This window comes from Oratosquilla oratoria, chromosome 39, assembly GCF_046742065.1.
Source record: "Oratosquilla oratoria isolate Oo_2021 chromosome 39, ASM4674206v1, whole genome shotgun sequence".
NCBI classification, from domain to species: Eukaryota; Metazoa; Arthropoda; class Malacostraca; order Stomatopoda; family Squillidae; genus Oratosquilla; species Oratosquilla oratoria.
The window spans coordinates 45,705,976-45,733,710 of NC_134815.1; the positions used below are offsets into that span (position 1 = coordinate 45,705,976).

At 40.4% G+C, this 27,735-nt stretch overlaps 1 protein-coding gene across 2 annotated transcripts in view; it reads right to left on the reverse strand.

The window, feature by feature from the left end:
• The window catches only part of LOC143020394 (type-1 angiotensin II receptor-associated protein-like), a 36,238-nt gene extending 10,783 nt beyond the window's left edge, over window positions 1-25,455 (reverse strand). Inside the window, exons 1-2 of one of the 2 annotated variants that reach the window (XM_076176808.1) lie at window positions 25,432-25,455; window positions 11,800-11,834 (exon numbers count right to left, since the gene is read on the reverse strand). In XM_076176808.1, the coding sequence (XP_076032923.1) occupies window positions 11,800-11,834; window positions 25,432-25,437 (41 nt within the window). In that variant the 5' untranslated portion in view covers window positions 25,438-25,455. Of the gene's footprint in view, window positions 1-11,799; window positions 11,835-14,781; window positions 14,929-25,431 lie in introns of those variants that run through there. The other variant, XM_076176807.1, reaches the window with a different exon arrangement.
• Window positions 25,456-27,735: the final 2,280 nt, after the last annotated feature.

Here is a 27,735-nt window from a genome sequence, read left to right on the forward strand (position 1 = left end):
TTTCAGTTTGTCGTCTGCGCAATGTAAACAATGGACGCAGCGTCGTGCGCAAGTATCGTTTGAACTAAGGAGAGCGCGGTAAACTAAAAAATTCACTAAAAAAAAAACAAACAAAAATTCTTTTTTCACCGTCAGTTCAAACGTAAAATCGAAAAAAACGTAAAACGAATGAACGTAAGTAGAGGAGCGTCTGTACTTAGAAACCGGTTTTGCCTGCCTGCCTGCCCTGGCACGTCTGAGATCTACTCCAGAAGACTTGGGACATCTGATCCGCCTTTTATCGTTGGGGGGCAAGTGTATTATTAATTATTATTATTTATTCTTTTTTTTGGGGGGGTGAGGTAACACAACACTTCGAATTTCTAAAGGAGGTAAGGGATACAAGAGATAATTAACTTTCTCTCAAAGGGGTGGTGAGCTTGACGACTTCACTCGAAAGGAAGTTATAGTGGTCATTCTCTCGCAGCGATGAAAATTCCAAGGATGGTAGTCGTTTTCTCCCAGGGGGGAAAGAGGTAAATTTGTTTCTCAGAGATGAAGAGAAAACAATTTATAAAATTCTTCAAAACTGGACTTGGAGCTAAAAGGAGATGACCATTTGTCTCTCAGAAAGGTAAAGAGGTATTGCAGGTTGATGATTTTCTCATCGAAGTCTCTCAGGGATAAGGCAAGGTAATTGAGCAGGACGACTTTCTCCAGAGAAACAAAAGGAGACAGGCTACCTGAAGGAGAGAGAGGGAAGGGGACAAGGAGAAAATAAACTCTTTTGTTATGAGATAAGGAGATAACAGACCTCAGCTATTTTGTCAAATAAAACGAGTACGGGTGGGACAGTTAATCGTGATCATCGGGGAGGCAACCTGAGTGCGGCAATTTTCTCGAGATGATACACAAATCATATAAACCCGGTTCGTAATCTTGATTTCACTTACACAATAATTTTGCATTCCATCTACTAATTACTACTAATTCTCTACTTGGGGGACATCCTTGTAATCTCTCTCAACGACCTTTCCCTCCGTATTTCCTCAAGACACAACAACGTACTGTCTGAAGATATACAGAAGATCTTAATGCCTACTCACTTCTCTTTTGATTTTGTCGTTATCTTAACCCATAGTAAAGCGATTTTTTCTATACACGCGCACGCGCGTTCCCGGCTGCCACCATGGTAGTCCGGGTTCGAATACCGCCCAGGGCTGAAATAATTTCAGTATCGCTGCGCTGCAGGTTGTTACTCCAACTCTCGTGGGCGGGGAGTTGGGGGTGTGTGCGTGTAAAATGACAGCATTACCCATAGATCGGTCATATATGAGCTCTGAGTTCTCTTCCGGGAAGGAAATAGCTGTCGATCACGAGTCCAACACGTGGTCCAAAGACCATGGATGTTAATCACACACATACAGAAGATTTATTTAAGTGGGATAAAAGAAAAAAGGACGTGAAAAGAAGCTCAAAAAGTTTAGTTATTGAAGAGACCTAAAAAAGAATAGCTTCCTACAGAGTGGTGGATGTCTGGAAGAAGTTGGACGAGGCAACAGTCAGTGCAAGAATTTAAGAACAAACTAGATGCCGAAAGATACACAGACGGGTCACTACGAGCATTGCTCCCCGTATAATACTATGTAAATACAACTAATACACACACAATTATATATATATATATATATATATATATATATATGTGTGTGTGTGTGTGTGTGTGTGTGTGTGTGTGTGTGTGTGTGTGTGTGTGTGTGTGTGTGTGTGTAATAAAAAAACTAGGAACGTGTGTTTTATAAATGCAAGGTAACCCCTTAAGAAAATAAACAAATGGAGCTTAGCACTTTCGTATATTACATCCTCAGTGTAATTTACACTGAAGATGTAATATACGAAAGCGTTCTGTTTCGTTTGTTTATTTTCTTAAGTAGTTACCTTGCATACATACACACACACACACACATATATATATATATATATATATATATATATATATATATATATACACACAAGAAATATGGGAGGGACCTTTATTTCTTCGCCCTTGGGAGAAAAAAAAAAAATCCGAAGAGGTGATTCATCTCCACGCCAAAACTGCAATTCTCCCACGGAATCGCTGTGCCTCGTAAACATGCACAGCGCACAGGGCGTGTCCGCACAAGAGAGAGAAATCCAATTTCGCAACATTTCTCTGACAAAGTTTGACATGTCTCATTCACTATACCATACATGCTCTACGGTGAGCTCACCACGGAAACAAGACCACGAGGAGCCCCAAAACTGCGCTATAAAGACCAACTCAAGCGCACCCTGGCTGTAACCAACATCGACCCCTCCTCGTGGGAGCAAACCGCCAAGGACCGCAAAGCTTGGAGGAGAGCTGCCCACCAAGGTACTGCGACCTTTGAGGAGAATAAGAAAGAAAACGAGGAGGCAAAAAGAAGAAGAGAGAGAGCAGAACAACCCCGCCCCCCTCCTACCCTCCCCTGCGAACACTGCCCGCGTCTCTTCCATCATAGATTAGGCCTCTTAAGTCACATCACTCATAAGCACCCACAATGAAGAGAGTGAAAGATCGTCGACAGAAACCAATACTCGGAGACGAGCTGGTGCCGACGACGACAGATACATAAATCATTCCAACAAAGACTACGAATTACACGATACATATATAATATATATATATATATATATATATATATATATATATATATATATAAACTAATCTCCATCTTCTAAGTATGTTTCGGTCACTTTCGAGTGCTAAAATAACGACGACACATCACTGGCTTCACTTTATAAACCAAATGCCCTAAACCCGTTTTTTTTTTTTTTTTTAACTTTCTCGTTTTTCAAAGCGGATTATAGCCTCAGTTCCGGCTTTCTCCACGGTGAAGGTGCAAATCTGGAAAAACCTTTCCAACCTTCAACACTCACAGACTCTCCTAACTTCACTCAGAATGTGCAGTTTTTCATCTACCGGTGGATCGGCAATCTCTATCCAAACACCACTTATGTTAAGCTGGACGGCGGTTGAAGAGTCAGCCATGTACAAATATTCAAAGCATTCGACCCAAAGAGCTCTACGTCTCTCCAAGTCTAAGACAAGTTACTCATCAGCTGATTTTATTTCTGAATCAAGAGGTGCCATCCATCTCGACTTGAATTAGGAAACGAAGAGGCGTGCTGTTAACAAAAGATTGACGCCTTAGCGCAATCTCACAACACTAAGGCATCACTCAGCCTCCCAGACTCCCGCGTCCCAGCCTTGCAGGAACGCCACTCACGACAAACATGTGAGTTATTGACCCACAACGGGTTTTGGGTGGCCATTGACGCGTAGTGAGTCCATCTACCCTTTGAATGGTTCCATTTGGGTACCCAACGCACTTTCCGCGTTGGCGGGAAACAGAAGAGGAGTTGATTTAAGCTACAATTACATTAGCCAAAGGAATAGTTGGATTACAACGATTCAATTGAATTCCGTCCAAGGATGGAGTGTAATCGTGGCTTAGTGGGCCCACAACCCAAACATGTGGCGGGAGTACTCTGTTTCATGGTACCAATAAAACATCTATTCGTCACTACCAATAATCTAGAATTTATCTTTAATTTTCATTAACCTACTGTGCATGACATAGGTGTGTTTTGACGTGCACAACATTTGTGTGTGTGTATGCTCTAGTGTCTGTAGTTTAAGTTTTTGTATGATAGTTTTGAGAGTGTTGGTGCCAGTTTTGTGTGTGGTTCTATCTGTGTTGTGTTGTGTGTGTGTGTGTGTGTGTGTGTGTGTGTGTGTGTGTGTGTGTGCGTGCGTGTAAGGTCACAACGTTGTCCATAGATCGGGCAACACATAAACTTATCCGGAAGGGTAGAGTTGTTGACCATGACTCTAGCATGATCCAAGACCATGGTGAATCACACCCACACCAATCCGCACACACACACACACACACGCACGCACACACACATTTAAGCACACATATACATACACACATACGACTTTCACCCTTCATTTGCCTTCGTACTTATATACAATATAAAAATAAATGGGTTTTTACATTTAACTGAATATCAAACTTAAGCGCTCGAAGCTCAACACATACGGGCTCTTCCCCCACACCAAACAGGTCTACAAAACACATCTTACCTATTTCTCATACAGCTGCTATGGCAAACGCCGCCAGGTGATATTATTAAGCGTCTGAAAAGCGAATGCAGGCCTTGGGGGGGTCACGGTGGATCGAAACATCGTTCAAGCCGCGGGTCGTTAATCTGAGCTTGAACGAACTTGGTCTCACATGATCGGCAGGATCTGTCAAGAAGCGCGTCACAGCATCGAAAGACGTTTGCCTAGCCACCTGATGTGGACCGCGACACGTATACAACGCCACCTCCTTCGCTGTCGTGACTTTCGCGAGTTCGGCATCAATGGCCCAATGCTGGATCACCGTACTTCCCCCTGCGGGACGATACAGCCCTCGTGCCTCACTATGGTGGCTTCATACGGCTTGGTAAGGTTGTGTGGAGGGTGACAAGTGCTTGTGCAGGTTTGGCCCCGGTCAAGTATTTACCTAGTTGTATTTTGCGGGATGGGGAGCTACGCTCGTGGTGTCCCGCCTTTGTATCTCGCAGTGTCTAAGTGTGGCTGTAGTCGTGAATGGAGTCTGACACCAGAGGTGCCAAACCAATCGTGATGATCAGTTCAGGAGTTCTTAACTTGGGGTGCTACCGGTAGAATGATCTACGAGTGAAATGGATGGGGCTTTGGTCATGAGGGTAATGTCTGTCGAACAAGGAAGGGAGAGGGCAGGGGAGTGGAGAATGACTGTTTATGGATGGTATTTTGACGCAGCCCAAAAGGATTTTCTCTCCGTCTTCTCTATTTTCGAGGTCTGTCGAGCAAGGAAGGGAGAGGGCAGGTGAGTGGAGAATGGTTGTGGATGGATATTTTGCAGAGCTGGACGCGTTACTGGTAGTGCGTTACCGCTGGACAGGTAGTGCATTACCGAAAAATCTGTATATACATACTGCGTATGTGTACCTTATATACATATACACATACGCAGTAACGCAGACCGCTCTAAGGAAATTAACATCGGTAACGCATTGACGGAAATGCACCCCTGATTTTTCAGTAACGCGCCCAGGTCTGATATTTTGACGCAGCCCGAAGGCATTTTTCATTTCTCCCCGTCTTTTCTAATTTCCGCATGAGGAGACAGAGGGAGGGAGAGAGAGAGAGAGAGAGAGAGAGAGAGAGAGAGAGAGAGAGAGAGAGAGAGAGAGAGAGAGAGAGAGAGAGAGAGAGAGAGAGAGAGAGAGAGAGAGATGGGGGGGGGTCGCCGTGTAAGTGAAGCGGCCCTGCTGTGGATGTACCTCGTCTTGCTCCACTGCTTCCGACCCGGATGGTGGTCAGGAGTCAGGGATGGCCTTTCATCCACGAGGAGCTAAGATGAGAGGGGAGGAGAGGTGGTGAGTGGGAGGGGAGTGGGTGCGTGGGTGGAGGGGATTTTTTTTTTTTTTTTTTTTTTTTTTTTTGTGAAGTATCACTCCCACGGGCTTTCTTTGAGCCCGTGCGGTGGTGTTTATGTAAGACACACCTTGTGGAGAGGAGGTGGAATAGTGTAGCTAGTCGGAGGGGGATAGGGGAGCAGTAGAAAAGAGAGGCTGCAGCTGTTAGAGCGGCGGCGGACGCTCTAGTAGCTGACGGAGCTCAAAGGGGAGGGCCCTTGCTGTGGATGTACTGTGTCTTGCTGCATTGCTTCTGACACAGGGCAGTGGGCGAGATACAGGGATGATCAGTCATCCACGAGGAGCTAAGATGGGAGGGGGGAAAGGGTGATGATGGATGGGAGTGGAAGGGGTGGGAATAAAATGGGAGGGAGTGGGTACTTGCCTTTTGAATTGGCTACCCCCACTTTAAGGGGAAAAAAACTTTAGTATATAGATAGATGAATAGTATATCGAGTGTGGTTGGTATGGTGTACGGGTAAAGACTGAGAGGATCAGAAGCGGACTAAAAGGTGATGTGGTTGGTTACGTGTCATGGTAGAGAGAATAGTCCTTATATGACGAGGATTAACCTTTCATTAATCCTTCACATAAGGACTATTCTCCCTACCATGATGTAATAACCAACCACACCCTACTACAAAGGGGCAAGAACAGTGTCGGGAGAGGATCCATGGCAAGACCAGTGTGTGATAAGCATTTAACGGCAGGTAATGATATACTTTCGGGTGTTGACAGCCTCGGAGAAAGTGCATGACAGAATTGATACAGAAACGTTGTGGAACGTGTTACGAATGCCCCTTGAGCGCAGATGGGCTGACCTAGTTGATTCCTTGATCCCCGTCTCACTCGACACCCAACTCCCCACAGCATCACAGCAGTCAGGTGGTGGTAGACCAGCCCGCCTCTCGCTCACGCGACTCTGCGAGGACTATACAAGAAGGGGTTCACACGACGGTTCGTCGAACGCGGTTCGACGGACACGTGTTTAAAGTGATGTGTGAACGGGGTATTGGGTTGTCGAACACTGGTTAAACCCCAAATACCCCGTTCACACGTTCACACATCGCTTTAAACACGTGTCTGTCGAACCGTGTAAACTTCCTCTAAGACACGGGTCCAACCTGCTTAGTAACCATGTAGTAGTAAGCGCTGAAACTATCAGTTGTTTTAAGAAACGATTAGACAACTTTATGGATGGGGATGACAGGTGGTGATGGATACGGAGCTGCCTAGTGTAGGCCTTATGGTCTCTTGCAGTCTCCTTCATTCTTATGTTCTTATGTTCTTAAATCTCAACTTGGCTTGATCACGACGACCAGCTGTTTCACTCGTCCACGGCCTCTCTCGATGACCCCTCTCAGCTTTGGTCACACACCCTTCAAAAGGAAATAACTCGCTTCTCCTTTCTTGTATCCACCTTACAGAACAAACCAGTGAAACGTCGGTCACCCAACTCTTCTTCTATGGCAGTATTCAAAACTGTGACAGTGGCTACCTCGCGTGGTTCCCTTTCTAATTTTCTCTCTCTCTTTCTCTGACGGGATAAGACGAAACAAAAATTGGATACACAAGGTATGCCAGTAGAGCAAGAGAGTTTGCAAGTGAGTGACTGAATGGACGACGCAGCCCAGATTGTTCCCGGCATCTGTTCCGTGCTGTTACTTGCGACTTGCGACTTGCGACTTGCTAGGTAAGACCACCCGCTTGCACGGAATCGGTTTTTGTGGGAAGGGAAGAATGTCTGTAAGAAAATTAAAAGATTTTTGTGTATGAAAGATGGCTCCTGCCACCGGGCGATTAGAGATATAAATTTCGTGGTGTCGTGGCTTTGGAGGTATGGGCTTTGGAGACTTGGGGCTGGAGACTTACGAGTGGATGAGAAAAAGCTCGCTTTATAATGGAGACATGGAGATAAATCATATTCGGCTGCCGTATTCTACGACAGGTGAACTGTGCCTCGTTGCGCTGCGTTTGACCCACGCGGTGGGAATGTTCATAAGTCATTTTTTTTTTCGGGATCTATGATTTCAGTCACCCCCTCCCCACCCCCACCCCCTCTCATTATCACGAGAACCTGAAACATTTGTATATGCATATTATATCCACCTATCTATCTAATGGTGATAATTTAATTTTTCAACTGATATTCCCATTTCATCTGATCATTTGTCTGTTCATCAATATATTCATTTTCAGTCGATTCCCAGAGCTATCGACCCGTGGTCTGCTGGTGAAATCCTAATACCCAAGATTACGTTATCTATCTCTTAGGTTCTTATCTTTCATCACTTTCAGCTGGGGTGATACACTGCATGAATCGGGGCCGACATGCATCAAAGTTAATCCGTGAAAAAATCGACTTCCAATCCCATCCTTCCTCCTTTTCCTCAAAGCTAAGCGGCTAACTCATGACGTACATCGGCAATCTCGTGTTCAACTGACGCGACATGACGTCACCAACTCGGCTCACCCGAGACAAAGTTCGTTACTTTTTTGTTTATCGTGTCTTGACACCATGAGCATCTATTCACTAATCAAAATCGTTCTAAACTGTTATATTCCCTTCGTGCGTTATTTGCACAAATACGCACAAAACAGACTTCATGCATAAGTCCATCCATAATTTGTTACTAAATTACGTGGCTATCCAAACAAGCTGACAACTACCCAAACTAACGTGAAATGCATTGCTTTATTTTCGTTCCATTCTGGGAAATAATACTTTTTTACGGACCTTTATACTGACAACCCTATTATCATTCACCCGAAACCTCACTGTTGGACATTAGATAATGTAATTAAACACATCAGTTTTCCTATTACAAAATACTCTAATAACACAACAACGAAATACCGGTATATCGGCAGTAAGTTGGTGAGTAATACAGTCTGACTTGCGATGACGTCATCAGTGTTAATCTACGTTGACAACAGAAAATGATAGACTACTCATTGCCTAACTCTCAACTCCCCTTTCGTCCCGTGCAAAAATAATAATAATAATAATAATAATAATAATAATAATAATAATAATAATAATAAATAGATAAATAAAAATAAATAAATAAAAGAAAATAATACACTAGGTATCAATCATGTCTCCCATCGTTGGAAAACGGAACACCAAATAATGGAAAGCTATTGGATCCGAATGAAATAAAAAAAAAATGTTAATCATATTAACAATATTGAGTGACAACAAAATATCCCTTCACCATCCCACAAGTAAAGTATTACAATATTGTTAATTTTCTGTTGCTCCTGAAAAAGTGGCCCGCAAAAAAACGGTTTGAAAAATTAACCTAACCTACTTTAATGAACACTCCCAAAAGCGTGTAGGTCGTAAATTGGACCTGGAAAAGTCCAAATGGAACAACAAAGAACGAAGTAATTTCATATTAGGAGATGAGAGCAAGAGCGTTAACAATGTTACGGTCATAAAGTCAACATAGGTAGTGACCATAGAATGGTAGGCTGAACAGCTAAATTCAATTTCAGAACCGAGAGAAATAGACTAGTTTTAAATTAGAAAATAAGCCTTGCAAAGGTTAAGGATAAGAAGAAATTTCAGTTAGAAATTAAAAGTAGATTTGAAATTCCAAAAACTAACGAGGACATCGTCGAAGATATGAATTTGAATTTAGTGGATATCATTAGGGAATCGTCAGAGAACGTATGAAGTACAAAATGTATTAGAGAAAAAAAAATACTCCAAAGCTACAAATGACAATTAAAAAAAGAAGGACCATGCAGATTAAAAGCACGGGAGACGAAATAGAAAGAATAGAACTAAACAAGCTTATCAAAAAAAGGTAGAGATCAGAGAAAAGAAAGAGAAATCTGGATGAAATAGAGAAAACTATTCGGAAAGGTAAGATTATTAAAGGGACCGAGCGCAGACATGCTTTAGGAAGACAGTAAATTATATGTTTGAAAGATAGAAATGGAGAAATCATTAAATGTAGAGACAGAATGGTAAAAAGAAGAATTTTACTAAGAGCTTTACTCGTCTAAGACCGTAGTTGAGTCAATAAATTCATCTGTAGAGTGTAGTGTACCAAAGATAACAAAGTAGTAGATTTTTTCTTCTTCTTTTTTTAAGATGAAACGAGGAAAAGCACCTGGGGAAGATGGTATATCGATAGATCTCTTGAAAGACGCAGGGAAAGAAGTTCATATTAAGTGCTTACGTCAATGAAGTGTTCCTGGATCGTGATGTAGTGCTATAGTGATTTTGCTTCATAAAAAAGGAGACCAGAAGGACCTTAGTAACTATCGACCGATTAGCTTGCTATCAAATGTATATATTCTCCAAGATCCTTACAAATAGACTAAGTCAAGTTTTAGATGGAAACCAACCGAGAGAACAGGCAAGCTTTAGGAGCGGATATTCGACTCTAGACCATTTGTAGGCGATGAACCACCTAATCGAGAAAATGACGGAATAGAATATACTTCTTTGTTTAGATTTTGTATATTACGAGGCCTTTGATTGTGTAGAACAATGAGCAACAATAAACTCTCTACGCAAGCAGGGTACAAACGAACAGATCGTAAGGGTTTTAGAAAAGATTTATGCGATAATTACGGCTATAATTCGACAACATAAAGATACAGAGAAGATCAAGATCGAGAAAGGAGTACGGCAAAGTGATGCGATTTCAAATTATTTACAGCTTGCTTGGAAGAGATTTTCAGAAGGTTGAGTTGGGAAGGGAAAGGTTTGAAGATTAATGGCGAATATTTGAACCACCTAAGATTTGCGGATGACATTCTTATTTCAGAAAGAGCAGAAGACTTGCAAAATATGCTGAGTGATTTGAACAAGGAAAGTCTCAAAGTAGGTTTGAAAATGAACAAGAGTAAAACCAAAGTAATGTTCAACACGAAAGTTCAAAGTAAAGAGATTATAATCGATGGTGAGAGTCTTGAAGTTGAGGAGTATAATTGTTTTGGCCAAATGGTGAAAGTGACAAAATACCATGCTAATGAAATAAAAAGACGTATTGCAATTGGTTGGAAAGCGTTTGGTAAGTATAATAAAATCCTGAAAGGCTCTCTACCTTTATGTTTGAAATTTAAATTTAATCAATGGATTCTGTCAATAATAATCTACGGGTGTGAGACTTGGAAACTGACGAAGGCGATGGAAACAAAGCTAAGGACTGCATAGAGGAGAATGGAGAGATCAGTGATGGGAATAACGCTGAGAGGCCGAAAGAGATCAAGATCAAGTCAAGAGCAGACTAGAGTGGAATATATTGTGGAGGCGGAGTGGAAGTGGAATTGGGCAGGTCAGTTAGTGCGAACGACTGATGAACGATGGAGTAAATGTGTTACTGAGTGGACACCGCGAGATGGGAAGCGTGGAAGAGGGAGACCAGACAGAAGGTGGAGAGACGAGATTAAGAAGTTTGCAGGAGTGACGTGGCAGAGGTTGGCGCGGTCGTGTGAGTCACGGAATGCTATGACAGTGGCCTTTGTCCAACAGTAGACTCAGAATGGCTGAATTGATTGATCGATTGACTTTATAGAACCAATCGAATTGTAATAATACTGCAACTACTGCATAACATTAAGTTTCATACTAACCCCAATCCATAATATACACCCAGTAGCTTATTTGCAAAAGAAGCCTGTTTGAAAAATTAACCCAACCTATAACTTCAGTAGAAACCAGTCGGTTTTAAAAAGTAAAAATATCAACTGTCTTCGCGTTCGCTATAAAAAAAAAACATCAAATATATCAAACTAATATAGATCTCGCATGAATTATAAATATGCTGTAATTACTACATTATGACATAATAATACTAAGTTCAATACTAATTCTATAAAATACAACCACTAGCTTATTTACATAATAATAGTGTATCACACCTACGTATATACAAAGCCAATCAGGAAAATAATTACAAGCTTGGCATGCTGGCGTAAACACCTTAAATCTATTCAACATTCTTCAGCAATTAATCATTAACAATCCATTAAAAATCAGGGACTTTATCTACTACTTACCTTCATAAAAATCAAAATCAACAAAGCGTGTTCAAAAACAAAATACCCACACGGATACAAACAAATGCACAACACAAAACGCGTTACTTTATCATAAGCTCAACCCGACATCTATACAGCAACAAAAGACAAATGCTACGCGCATTCCACTCGGAGCCACGAGGGTGGGCGGACGCCAAGGAAGGTGCAGGTAATAGGGCATTACTGTACTGGACAAAAATAAAACAAAAGAAGCAAAACCAGCCGTAGCCTTTACATGACATCACGCGGTTATTTACTGACCAAACGCTTAAGGTGAGGTGAACGAAGAAAATCGCCTGTTGTGGAGGAAGAAACAATAGGTTAGCAGGGTAACATGTGAGCGTTATTAAAATGGGTTAAAGAGGTACGTGGAATAGTTAATAACATCCAAATCGTAAAGCAAAAGAGGCAGATTAACTGGTGGCATTTGTAGTGATTTAAGTTAGAAAAACTAGGTAGTCACACAAGAAATATCTAGAACAAGATAAGAATGTAGATAATAACAAAATTATTGTGAGGGGACCAATATGGCGGTCCTACAAAACGGACAGCGGAGCTGACCATTTTCAAAATCCACCCCCTCACTTCCAAAAGGAGGCACAGCCCTGAGGGGCTGACAATCGGTGTCCGGACTGGGCCCAGGATCTCTTTCTATCAGCCTCACCTGTAATTCTTACGCTTTTTCATACATGGAGAGGTGACAAGCGGCAATTGCTTCCCTGCCCCCCCCCCCCCATACTACTTTCATTCGATGAGGCAGAAACAGTCCCGAACTACACCCATACAACATACAGTAGCAGTCCAAAGTTTCTTCTCGGATAGATCTGTGGGAGGGACCGAGGACTGCTGTCAACCCCTGTGGGGCAATAGTAACGAAAATGTCAAATCGAGTCCGAAAGTAGTGCTGCTGCTGCGGTGTAAGTGCGTGCGTAGGATGACGTCACGCGTACGAGAGGTGGGTGATTGCTTAGCTGTTGACGTTCTGTGTGTTGATTGGTTGTATGTGACTGTTGTATCTTTTGATTGGTGATTGTATGTGAGTGGGTGTGGTGTACGAAGGTCATACGGTGACGTTGTAGGTGTTGTTAGAATGTGATTGGTGTATAGATAGATAGATGGGGCGGTGTTGATGTCTCTGACCCTGGGCTTAGCAGGAAGTGGGCGATGGCGTACGTTATCATAGTCGTAGATGCGGTTTTTTTTTTCTTCTTCTTTTTTTCGAGTAAGCGTAAATTGGTCAACAGGATGTACATTTTCCATGGCGTACGTTATCATTGTATTCGTTTGACAATGTCGTGGATGGGGCCTTTTGTTCGATTAGGCTGCCCGTCAACAGAAAGTACTTGAATATACATTTCGTGACAGAGCACGTGTTGTACAGTACATTTCTTTCTTCATCTTTTTTTTCTTTTTTACAATTTTTTTTTAGGGAAGTCATTCGCAGTAGTGTGTTGATTTCAGTCGTGAAAAGGCTTTACTCAAGTGCCACTTTCAAGGTAAAATACGCTTTATAAAAAAAGCCTTATTGTTTGACATGATCATATACTCATTACCTACGTCTACAACGACACAAGGTTTGAGTATTATTTTAAAGATGATATTACACCCACCATGAGGAAGAAACAATGTTTTTTGTGAGGTCTACAACGCCCGAAAAACCACATATGTTTTCCCTGTAGTCAATGTAGGAAACATATTTTATTAGATTCATCGAAGACACACCGTTGTGCAATCTGTATGTATAATTTATGGCGTTATCTGTAATATGATTATTGATATTATCATTACTGATATATTTTGATAATATTATCGTTATTGTTATTGATGTATTATAATTCGCAGATGGTAAAGGTACGTCATCAAAATCAATGAAACGTGCAACATTCATCGACTCCTAGTGAACCTTCTTCAAGTGTCTTTCCCAAGTTGCAGGCAGTAAAGACACATCGACAAGACGTACGACATTCGCTGACGTCGTCAGTGACACCTTTACAAGTAAGTTTTGTCACCATTTGTAATTTATTTCTATATCAAAACGTATTTTGTACTAAATTCCATATATACATATATATTACAGGTGGGAGCGTAGATCAACAACAACAACAACAACATTACCCTCCATTATATGTAACAATTGAAGAGTTTTTTTCAATAATGCTCTCATTAAATTTAAAATTAACTTCAATAATGATGATGATGATGTGTCAGGTTATTTGATAGCAATCGTTGGAAGAAATAAAAATGATATAATAGTTGTTTCCAAACTTGGGGCAAATTCCCCAATGAGGACCAAATTTTGCAACAGTTGATAGAAAATGGCATTTGTATCAAGTTCCAGCCCTTTGTGGGGCAGCATACAGGACTCCTAACCATAAAGTCCGGGATCGAAGCTATATATATATATATATATATATATATATATATATATATATATAATATACATATATATAATATATATATATTATATATATACATATATATATATATATATACATATATATATATTATATATATACATATATATATATATATATATATATATGTATATATATTATATACATATATATAATATATATATATATATATATAATATGTATTATATATTATTATATATATATATTTATATATTATATATAAATATATATATATATATATACATATATATATATATACATATATATATATATACAACACTGAATGGGTCCCAGTGATTACAGATACATTTTAACAACCACAATGCACTTTAATCCTAGCCATCAACATCGGGAGACCCAATGGAGGCCACATGCAGAAACTGAAATGTATATATATATATATATATATATATATATATATATATATATATATATATATATATATATATATATATATATATATATATATATATATATATATATATAAATATATATATGCAATCTGCAAACGAGTCCCTGAATAGATATCTAACGTAATGAAGGCAAGTCCCCAATGCTTCCGCTTTCCCGCTCATCCCATGGGGGGGGGGGGATCTTGCTCTTTACACCCCTCACTTCGAATCTACAACTTTAGACTCCTACTCCAACATACAAAGCCCCATTCCACTCTCTTCCTCCACAACCTCCACCATCCTGCCCCACCGAGCCAGAAGACCCATCCAGAGGACCACGTGTGTAAACTCCCGAAGAACGCCCCCTCACTCCCGAGAACCTCTCGCCGAAGAAGAGGATCCAACTCTCTCGGGAGCCCATGACATTATCTACTTACGAAGATTTTGTTCAGCTTCTCCTGCACCGACATCGTTGGCGGTTCGGTGATGGTCGGCATGGGCACAGGCGTGTGCTTGGTAGCCGTGCTTCCGTAGCGTATGACCGTCATTCCGACGACGGGGGAAGGATACTGGTGGTGGTGGTGGTGGTGATCAGCGACCAGGTGGAATCACGACACCAAGCCGCAATTCAACACCAACAGCACACGCGCGTGAGAGCAAACACACGTAGACGAGAAACGGTGGTTACAAAAAAAAAATCTTCAACCGTGTTTGGATGTGAGGTGTCGGCTGTATGATCTTGAAACTACTTTTGACGGGAAAGGAATAGATGTTAGGGAGAACACGCCGCGTCTTGCAGAGGCTACTGTACTTCTTTCGATAAACAAAAAATTCTTCTGGCGCTCGTCTCCCCTTCCCCGAATGCCACAGACACACGGTCCCGTCCGACTGAGTGCTTTCCCCACCGGAGCACTCGAGTAACTGGCCCCCGTTCTTGTACCGGACCCTCCGACTCCACGTTGAGACCCCGTTGTCCTTGCCAAGCGTCTCAAAGACGCTCCCCGACCGCGTCGCCGTCACGACTCCTCACGTAACTGTGCCTCCTCCTCCACTCCCTCCCTTCCCTCATGTGCACGCCTAGACCCACTCCGACCTCCGTCAAGCACGTCTCTCCCTCTTGGATTAGCTTTACAAGGGACAGTGGGTGGGGCCTCCATCGGGAACAGAATACATTCGTCTGACGAGCACCAAGAAGTACTACAGAGATGAACAGCCCAGTGAAGGAAATGACCACGAAAACGAGATGCGAGATAGGTCTAATCAACCCCTTTCTTTCAGGCAGAGGGCCCTCGCGAATGAATGAAATCGTCTGGCCTTAATCGTTTTCATTGTTTGAGCAGAACGAGGGAAAGAGAGGGTGGGGGGAGGAGTGAAGGAAAGGAGGCAACAATGATCTCTAAGAACAGCACAGGTGCATTCCCAAAGGTGTCCCTCACTCCCTCCCTCCCATCGGAGAGTTCAAGTGTCTTCTTTCAGGGAGTCTGAGCCCTCGCCCTCCACCCCCCCCCTTTTTTTTGGGGGGGGAGAGAGGGAGGGACATGCACAACACCAAAATTGGGTTGGATATCCAGCAGACACCAGAGTCCAGTGCCTGGGGCCCAGATGGTTCTGGTTTTGACCATACCAGCTGGTTTGGACGAAGAGCTCCATCATACGACGAGCAGACCTCTTGAGCTTGAAGACTCCTCCGTCTCGTGTCCGAAGAGTTCATTGTCAGCTGGTGAGGAATATCTACAAGAAAGGAGGAGTAAAGTGGGTAGGAGGAATAGAGCTCGCAAGGACCAATCCCGTTTATTATCTAACTATACCTATGCATTGATTTATGTATTTTATTTGTTATTTACATTATTATAGTTTTTATTTATTCATTTGTTATTATGATTTTTTTCGCATCCGACCTAGATATGGACCAAAAGGTCTCCTGTCGGCATGCTCCGCCTTTGTAATCCTCTGCATTCTTCTCCACCTAGAACCAGACGATTTCATTCAACGGCAGGGAGGACCTGGAAAGCTTTCGCACGTGTTGCCGCGTGTCCTCTTGAGGCTTACAGGGTGTCACAAAATCCATTCGGCAACGTTTATGCGGCAATAACTTGGTCGTCAAAGGAAATTAACTCCAGGCGAGACAAGGCGAAGGCGAAGGCGAAGCAAAGCGAAGCGAGGCGAAGAGGATGGTGACGGGATTTTCAGCGAGTAATGATTCTGAAGCGTGACGACGCATTGGAATAGGGCATCAACACTCTCTTTGTGAATAAAATCGCCTGGCGCCAGTTGCAATAAACGACTCTCAAGTCAGACGACGTGAGGAAAAGGTTTGATACAATTTAACCCACCTTGGCGGGGATAAGAATGAACTAATAACATCGAGGAAACGTTGAGTTCTCTTTGCTGTTGCGGAGGAAAACTCCATCACCTAAGAAGAATCCCCTGGGTTTTAGGGAAAAAAAAAAAAAAAAAAAAAAAAATTAACCGGGGAAGGGGGGGGGAGACAAACGCTACGACTCCTCATAGCCGCACGCACCCTTCCACAACCCAACAATCTCCCATGCGGACACGCACAGTACCACCTATCAATGACGTCATTGTAGCCAAATAAACAAGATATCAGTTTGACCTCGTTCACAAGGAGTGTAAGTGTTTACATGCTGAAGCGAGCGTGTTTGACGTGGTACACACATAGTAGATAGCTCCTTAACCCTCAATGCAAGGGAGTTCCTTCGCAGGAACAAGACCGACAGGGACGTGTGGCAACACGCCACTACTGTAGTCTCCCCTTAAAGCATATAGCATTTTTGTAAATAAAATTACTGTAATTTAAGAACTATTATACGCGTCCATGGTAATCAAATTATATATTGTAAGTAATGTTACCACAAACTAGGATAGCCCTTATAAGGTGAAAAGCATCTGAATGTAACATTATTGTATAAATGTACAAAGTAATAAAATATTGATTGTATATATAATTTATGTAATGGGGATATTCTATAAGTCCAAAGAGAGCTTGAGTTCGTTTAAATCCCTCTCTTACCAATATTTACCAATTAAAAATGGTAACTATATCAGACGTCAATCAAGAATGGGAAGAGGGGTGAAGGTCCACGTGAATAGAAGCGCTGGTAACAGTGGCCAAGATGTCAACTAACGAACCCACCACCCTTGGGCAAGGCGATCTTCTCGACAGATCTCATTCTTGTTCCCGCTCGACGATTCCATTCACCTACAACCTGGACGTATCAAGTACAGAACATGTTGAGTAATGTTGACAGCCATGTCCCTTACGTACCGGGTGGCACTGTCCCCTCTTCCCCTGTCTGTCGCCAGGCGATTCAATTCACCTCCGTGCCCCTCCCCCCCCCGCGTTCACATACTTCTTCCGACCCTAAGGGTTCTTCCCCTGTAGTAGTCAGGGCTAGGTAGTCTAGCACCCACACAACTCTGATTAACATTTGATTACTAGAAAGATATAGGAAAGTGAAGTACAGTACCGCCATATATTCAGCATTTCCTCACACCCCCTGAAGCTGATTTCAGCACCCCCGGGTTAAGAAACTCGGGTCTAGATGATGTTGCGATGAGCGTCAGTTGGTGTCCTTGTGAACTTGAGGGCTGGGCAGACACCCCCATCGCACCCCTGCCTACGGAATAGTGGTCGACCGTGGCCCCTTCAAGTCTAGGATCCGCTCCGCGAATTAATTATAATAGATTCGTCTGAGAACGAAAGCCAAGTGACATTGTTGGGAATATGTCGACAGAATCAAGATATATCGTTGCATTAGGATTGTGTTGGCATGGTGTATAATATATATATTGTATTATTTTAGTATTTATTGTAATAATTATATTATGTTATGTAGAAAATGTATTTATATTATGTATAAGATTTTTTGTATTAGATATCGCAGATGCGATGCGTGTCTTTGTTTTGGCGCGAACGAGAGCGTGGCGTCAGTTTCGAAAACGGCCTTGTTGCGGGTGCACGCATTTGTTGTTTGAGTGTATATCCAAATATATCATTTCTTAAAAGTTGTAATTTCGTACTTATTTAGCCACCCACAACATTAAATGGTGGCAGCGGACATCTCCTGACTATTATTTAATCGTCTCTCTCTCTCCCTCTCTTTCTTTCTCTCACTTTAACTGAACGAGGACCCAAAGTCCCATGACTATCCTCCTCAACCGCTTCTTCCACGACCGAAAACTATCTTAGAACTTCACATTATAAGTACAGTATTACTGAACATATTTCATATTTTACCTTTCATAACTAACCATCTTTTCGTGAATATGAACGAAGTTATCTCCGAACTGCAAATCTCACAATTTCTTCCCACAATTTGTGATTTACTGTTCGAAGCTTTAAGAACCATTTAGATAAACACATATGCAAGATGCTGTAATGATTATAATTTATTTTATATTATTTGTTTTTGTTATAATTTGTCTGTCTGATTTTCATTTATTATTAGTTATATGTCAATTATTATTTACTATTTACCTGTTTGTTTATTATTTAACTATACCTATGCATTTATGTATATATTTTATTTATTTACATTATTGTAGTTTTTATTTTATTATGATTTTTTTTTTTGCATCCAACCTAGATGTGTACCAAAAGGTCTCCTGTCGGCATGCTCCACCTTTGTAGTCCTTTGTCCGCACATCCCAAAATGTCGAGAATTGTCGTTTCCATTCAACGAAATACTTCAAAATCAGGATTAGTTCATTATTTGGAATCATATAACACTCTTACCTATTTCGTTTCTCTGTTGGTAAATTCATATATACCAGATATAAACCATTATTCCAACATTTTTCTTTAAGTAATCTTACTCGAGTTACGGTATTTTTTTCAAAATATTAAATTCACAAAGAATCTTTTTTTTGTTTTTGTTTATCATATCAGTAATCGATTAGATGTCGAGTATTTTCGTGAATGATCAGTAATCGCGATTATCGTATTTGTCTATTTGCCCGTCTGTTTTATTTGTTCATCTGTTTGTTTGTTTACAATCCTGTTTATTTGCTGGAATCGCCTCACGCCTTCTGGGAGCGCTTAAGGAGGCATTTAAACGGCCAAACGGTTTGACAAACCCGGTTTGTCAAACAAGTGTTTGAAGTGATGTTTGACCGTGTGAATAGGGTATTTGGTTGTCAAACACGTTCGACAAACGTGTTTGACGACCAAATACCCCCATTCACATGGTCAAATATCACTTCAAACACTTGTCTGACAAACCGGGTTTGTCAAACTGTTTGACCGTGAAAATGGGTCCTTTAGTGGAAATCGGTACATCAACAAAAATGGCGACAACCGGACGACTGGGCAAGGGAGTCCAGTCAATTATGAACTCGGCAAATAAACAAAAAAAGGCAATGGAGTTTCGTATGAGAAAACAACTCTTGGAATGTTTTTTTTTTTTTTTTTTTTAGTCTCCATACCATACAAAAAGAATACGCTCGTGATCCTGCTGTCATTATATGTAAAAAAAGCTACCACAAAACTAAAATATTACATTCTCTTAACTATACATCATTATCATCACCCAGAATTATTACGCGTGGAATAATTACTTCATTTTTTTCTGTTGATTTTTACTGATTTTGGGTAAATCATATTTATTACAAACCAGTGCTGTATGTATGTCTCAGACGACTGTTTTCACTGAATTATATATATATATATATATATATATATATATATATATATATATATATATATATATATATATATATATATATCGTGATATGACATGTTAACAACATGCAATATTGCAACGCTTAAAATTAGATATTTTTCACTGATAATCTTTCCACTGTTTCAGATACTCGGGACAATTATATGTTGCGCTGAGTACAGTTAAGCAAAAGGAAAATATTAAAGTGTTTTTAAATCATTCAAAGAATGTTGTAAATATAAGGGCATTGTCTTAATAAAGATTTTATTGACCATTTTATTAACAACGTATCATTTAAGATTTTATTTGACCCAACGGGTCACGGGTGGTCTAGTATATAAATTATATATATATATATAAATTATATATATATATAAATTATATATATATATATAAATTATATATATATATATATATATTTCCAGACAGTGAGCAGCGTCTGGAAGTTGGACATCATCGTCATCCTCATCGGATTAGTTGCGTAACTCCTCCCGTGTGACCAACGCTCCCTTACCACAGTAGTGCCAGGGTGATGTCATTGATCATATTCCCAAATCGCCTCTACAATCGTTTCATCGTGAACTCAATCGCAAAGCTGGTTTTTGTTTAGAGCCAAACGCTGACCACACGTGGTCAGTCACCTGCGTGCTTTTAATCCTCTTTCGTTTTACTTTCTCTTTCTTCCTCTACCACGAGGTCTTCCTCGTAGTGTCTTCAAACCACCAGAACATCAATATTCCCAGCCCGTTGGGATATGTTCTTCCTCTCCTTTGAACTCGTCCCTTTAATTACCAAACATCGTCTCCCTTTATATTTCCTGCCAGCCCCATTTCTTTTGGACTTCCCGTTTTCCGTTTTCTTTTTTTTTCAATCTTCTCTTCTTTTTTTTTTTATTTACTTCACCTTCCTCGTGAACTTCGTCTTCTGCCGTTTTCTTCTCTTCTCTGAACTTGATCATCTCTCTCCTTTGGATTTCTTGTCACTTTTCGGTTGAATTTAATCTGTTTACTTCTCTTTTTCATATAACCTCATCTCGTTACTGGTTTTCCTTTCATTCAAAAACTTCCTCTCTTATCTCCACTGGGATTCATTGTAATGGTGACATATTTCTGTAATATATATACATATTTACAGTATTGTTTATTTATTACTATATATTTATTATTGTATATTTCTGTGAGCATTTTTTTTTTTTTGTAATCGTAAATGCGATTCATGTATGCTTTTCGCGCCACGCCACGCAAGGTTGGCGTGGGGATAGTATTGGTACTGCTTCAAAAGCGTACGCACGTTTGTCTGTGCTGTGAAAAATTTACTTAATAATTTACTGAGTTTTATTTAAAGCCACCCTAATACATCCTCTCTCCTCCTCCTCCTCCTCTCTTTTAGGTTCCATATCACCTTTTCAAAAGACTTTCACCTTTTTTACAACTTCCCTTCTTTTGTCCGCAGGTGACGTCATCGTAAGCGTGCTCATCTCGCATTCGTTTAGTTGTCGGTTCGAATCCCGCACTTATCTCCACTTACAACAGCTAAATCAACGAACCCTTTCGCTGCGGTTTGAGACATATTCACTGGTTCCACCCACAGCCGCCAGAAGATCTTATTCAGTAGAAAGGGCTGACGTGGAAGGAATACATTTTTTTTACTGTTATTCACGAATTATTCACTTCTTTTAGGTGCCGACTCGCCCTGTTATGAATGATCTCTAATACATTTGTCTGCCAATGAGGTGTGTTTCGGTGCTAAAGAAAAAATAAATAAGAAAAATAAAAGAATGAGAGAACGAATGATAGACAATAGAAAGAAAAAGAAAGATAAAATAACCGTTGTATGATCTCTTAATACATTTGTCTGCCAATGAGGTGTGTTACTGTGCTAAAGAAAAAAAATCAAAAATAAAAGGATGAAAAAGAAAGATAAAAAGAATGAAAGAGAGAACGAATGATAGAAAGATAAAATAACCGTCGTGGAGACTAACGGTCTCAAGTTTCCCCAAATACCGCATCTCCACCTGTGCTAGAAGGACGACTAGGTCCTGTGGAGGACGACCAGGTCCTGTACAGGACTCGAACTCGATCCAATTGACTGTGCCGAGACGAGATCGAAATCGACTCTTCTCCAGAGAGGTCCACCGTCACCAAACTCAAAATTTCCACAGAAAGTTGGAAAGGGATCTGTAGCATTTCAAAGAGGAACAAATTACACGAGTGTTTGAGGGTTTTTTTTTTATTATTGCAAATGGCGACATATTTTCCTTCTGGTTACGTAACACCAGTCGATTTTATTCATAGTCAATGGGTTACTGGAGTCTCTATCCTTACAGACATTTTGTATTTTACCTATTGGTTTAACCAGTCCTGAGTGGGCCTATATGGAGACGTAGTTTCTTTGGCTGTGGGAGTGTTGATATATTGTGTCACCTTTTATATTGTTGGGTATTTATAGTTTGGTTACAACTCCTGATTTTTGTAGGAGTGTGTAGAACAAATATAGAGGAATAAAAGTATTGATGTTTTATCACTAATAACCTTGTGCCAGGGGGTTCTGAAAGATGGGTCAGCGGATGTTTATGGTTGACACTTCATCCCAGATCCCTGATCGCAATCGAACACCGACTCTATACCCTCCTGCCACGCGTCCGTCCGGCGAAGTGCGCTTCCGCGTGACCGCGCAACCCCCACCGATTCACATATTTTGTTTATTTCCCTTTCATTCCGCGACTTGGAGGGAAATCACGTCTCTTCTTGGTTATCAAGTCGGAGGCTACAACAAGAGAGAGTGAGAGGATTCCTCTACTTAGCCACGTGCTCTATCGGATGACACAACCCATTCCTCTCCTCTGCAAGAGGTGAAATTTCACGGCTTACGAAAGTCGAGCAACCTAGGGCCTTTCCTGATAAACCTTCGGATTTGGAGAAAAAAAATCCTTTTATCTCATGTACCTGCAAACTTTCTTTTTCTACATTTCACCAATTTCGTTTTCGTCATATTATTTGTTTTATCAAACTTCAAATAGTATCCTCCTCAAAAATGTTAACTAAATAATCAGTTTCAAACCCTTTAATCACCATCTGGATTTTACTGACATATAACATGCTCCCCAAGTGGAGTTCTGATGCTTTTCTTAAAACTTAAAAGTGACACAGCATCACTAAGTACGAGTGCTCTTCCGTGCATTTGTGGAATTACTTAGTTGGATTTATCTAGGTACGACTGATGATTTAACTCAACATTTACCACGTGTCTGTCTTCCTGCAACCCAAATCGTATATGGTTTGTTTTCAAATTTCAAAATATTCAAGAGGACCCTTGCATTGGCAAAGTCAAGTTAGAGGTTTTATACACACATACACGTGTGTATATATGTATATATATATTATATATATGTATATATATATGTATATATATATGTATATATACATATATATATACATATATATATATATACATATATATATATATATATATGTCGATAAGAACACGGGTGTGTTCATTTATGCAAAGTAAAGCGCTCTGCTTCTTTAGTTTTTTTTTCAAGTGGTCTACTTTGCATATATATTATATATATATATGTGCACACACATATATATGTGTGTGTGTGTGTGTGTGTGTGTGTCAATAAGAACACGGGTGTGTTCACTTTGCAAAGTAAAGCGCTCTGCTTCTTTAGTTTCTTTTTTCAATTGGTCTACTTTGCATATATATATACTGTATATATATATATATATATATATATATATATATATATATATATATATACACACATACACATACACATCCTATCCGAAAGTTGACACCTTGACGTTGTGGATAGGCTTGAGGACCTTAATGATTTCAAAAGTTATGCCGATAGGGAGGAAATCTCTGCAGGGTCACCCATATTCAACAGGTTTTGTAAGAAAGATGAGACAAAGAGCAGCTCACACACACAGTCGCAGGACCCACTGCTAACTGGCACGTCCCCGATGCCGAACAGGGAAATTCCTCAGAGATATATGGTGTACCGTCATAATGACGGCGTGAACCATTGGTCACCCTAGAGATATATAGGGCTTCGCCGAATATAATGAATAAGATGACACCAGAAAAATATCTCACCAAAACCCCTTCATAGCAACCATGAATAGTACAACCAAAACAAAACCGGGCGTTCTTGTTGGATCATCCTCTCCTAAATGTCCAACCGCATTGCCTCGTTTGCTTACGGCCATTGTGTCCCCGAATGTGAGCATGAACAGAGGCGTCAAGCAACATCACGGATATGATAAAACACACACACACACGCAAACACATTCGCAGTAACTTGCTGGTGTAGTGATATCAGGTTCACCTGCAAAGCATCACAGTACTGCGAGTTGACACCCCGTTCTGTTATGCACGGAGTTAAGGGAGGGAGGGAGGGAGGGAGAAGGTGTGTGTGCGTGTGTGTGTGTGTGTGTGTGTGTGTGTGTGTGTGTGTGTGTGTGTGTGTGTGTGTGTGTGTGTGTGTGTGTGTGCGCGCTCCAGACATCCTTATGCCTCACCCGCAACATACAAAAGCTCAGGTTACTTTTACTCTACTATTTGCACGTGCGCGATCGGAAACACAAATCCATTATAAGACAGAAAAGAAAGAAGTCACGATCGCGGTGATCAGGTCAGAGAGAAGAAAGTAGGATTCCAAATATCAAAAATAAATCATACGAAAATCGACTAAAACATATGAATCTGTTTTCCCTAAAGAAGAGTAGACTCAGGTGACTTTGGTACAGGTTTTTAAGATTCTAAAGGGAATTGGTATCAAAAGTGACAACATTTTCACACTGAATGAGAATCAGACAAGAAATAATGGTCCTCAAACTATCAAGAAATAGATTTAATTTGGAAGTGGGTAGAAACAACTTCGCCAACCGTGTAGTTAATGAATGGAATAAACTTCCTGCAGAGGCAGTGCAATGTAGTTCAGTTCGAAGCTTTAAGATTCGTTAGATAAACACCTAAGATGCTGTAATTTATTTGTCTGTTTGTTTATTATTTGCTTGATTATAATTTATTACTATTTATCTGTCAATTCATTTTATTCATTGTTTACCCGTTTTATTATGCAACTTTACCTATTTATTCTATTCATTACTATTTGATCATTATAATTTATCTATTATAATTTTCTTTCGCATCCGACCTAGTTATAGACCAAAAGGTCTCCTTGTCGGCGTGCTCCTCCTTTGTAACTGAAACAGACTCCTTGAACTTGGTTTGGGACGAGAAGACATCACACTGTCATGTAAACAAATTGAAAAATATCATAAAAAGCCAAGTAGGATCGATGTTACAACAGATATGGGACCTCAAAAACGTCGTTCCTTTATGTATAGTACAATTAAACACAAGCGTATATACAAACACAATAACACGTGCACTTACACACATACATACGAATCGGTGGCACGGTTGGTAGAGTCCCAGAGTATCAGCACGGCTGTGCTGGGGTACCTGGTTCCAATCCTGCCCAGGGGTGAAATTATTTCAGTATCGCTGCGCTTCGAGTCGTTACTCCAACTCTCGTGGGCAAGGAGTTCGTTGCGTGTGTGCGTGTAAGGTCATAGCATTACCCATAGATCGGTCATACGAGCTCTGAGCTCTCTTCCGGGAGGGAAATAGCTGTCGATCACGAGTCCAACATGTGATCCAAAGACCAAGGTGAATACATACACACACGCGCGCATGCATAAAAAGACAGAGCACACGCCACTGTCCCTCCTATTGGACAGAGCTCTGGAGTAATTTGAAACGCGAAACCACAGCCCAGCGTATACCATCACAACGACCATGCACCAAGTCTCGCCTTGCCCACGTCCTTTATTTTTACTTAAATGTTTATTTATTCATTTACTTATGTAACTATTTTGATCAATTAAGTCATCTTTTTACTTACTAAGTGCATTTTATTTGTTGATTATTGTTTGTTTACTGTCTTCCTCGTTCTATCAGGTTCACTTCGTCATCGAGTCCAAGATCTTTATCCGAATGATCCAGGGTCAGCCGATGCCTTTGGTCTCCAACCAATGAAGAACACTACACTGGGTTTACACACACACACACACACACACACACACACACACACACACACATATATATATATATATATATATATATATATATATATATATATATATTCTAAACAGAAATGTAGTAGCACATTTGTAAATGACACACAGGAAACCCACAGTCGGAGAAAATAAACTTCGAATGAAAGAAGATTCTATATTTCGGCTATCAACTGTAGCCCTCTTCAGGAAAGTACATAAGACAGAGGACAAAGGGGACTTATAAGCTACAGAAACACAGAAAAGAGAGGGAACGTGGACTGATGGCATTACTCAGACGCGGGGTAAAATGGGGTGGCGGAGGAGGGTGAGGGTGAGGCGGGGTTGTAAGCTTCGTACCAGCCTACTCACTGCCGCGCGTGAAATAATGTCAGGAGTCCACTGCCCTTTAGAAATATTAGAAAAATAGTTGAATCAGCACTGAGGAATACCCCAACATTAATATTTCTCTCTCTCTCTCTCTCTCTATATATATATATATATATATATATATATATATTATATATATATATATATATATATATATGCAAGCAATCACATCACCGTGATACAAAAATGCAAATAACCACAGAAGGGAAACTTGTAGACAGTAAGTACTTTCGTATATTACATCTTCAGACTAAATGACAGAGATACAGAGTTGTGTTTAAATGTAAGTATCAGGTAGCAACCATGGGGGGGGGGGGGAGACAATACAATGCGGGAAGGGGGAATGACCTTACCTCTATCGACCTGACTAACACATAAGGGTCACCATTTGGGTTACCAATTTATCACATTTAAATTGTCCATAGCTTAAATTAATATTTTAATCAAACTTGCGTGATATTAAGCAGGATTCTGTTAAATTTCTTTGTATGCTTTTTCCTTTAGCTATTTTTTCCTTCTCCTGTGGTTATTTTGCACACACACACACACACACACACACATACATACCTATATATATATATATATATATATATGTATATATATATATATATATATATGTATATATATATATATATATATATATATGCCACGCATCGGTTTCGTTCTCCATTCGCGGGTGAACGCGTCAAACATACTACAAAATCCTGGCCCACATCCATCAGTGCTAAGAGGCGTGGATCCTCCAACAGGCACTTAAGAGAACAATGTATGGGGCATGATCTAATCATATAGTCTCCAATTGCGTAAAACCGAGGACAGAGAAACAAAAGGATTTGCTATAAACTTAACACCCGTTCCCGCCCCCGAGCGTCCACGCTAATGAAATGTTGCCACATTTGTATTTGTAAAAAAAAATTATTTTCTTTATTTCCCAGCTCGTTCTTTCCAGTATTCAACTGCACAAAGATATGTTGTCAACTTTTGTGTCAGTAACAGTGACGTGTGTAATGAGCTTAAACCTCTATTTCACCAGAGGTACCACGAGATAGTTGCCAACGTTGGTCACATGCTGGTAACCGTTATAATCCGTTGTGTTGTTTTGTTTCAGTTTTGTAAAAGTAATCCATTTATGTTGCCGGGTGACTTGAAACAACAGTGGAACATGACACAACATAAAAGATCCACGTAAAAGCTATGCAATCTCTCTGACCATGAAATAAAGGCTGCAAAAATGATTTAAAAAAAATATCAT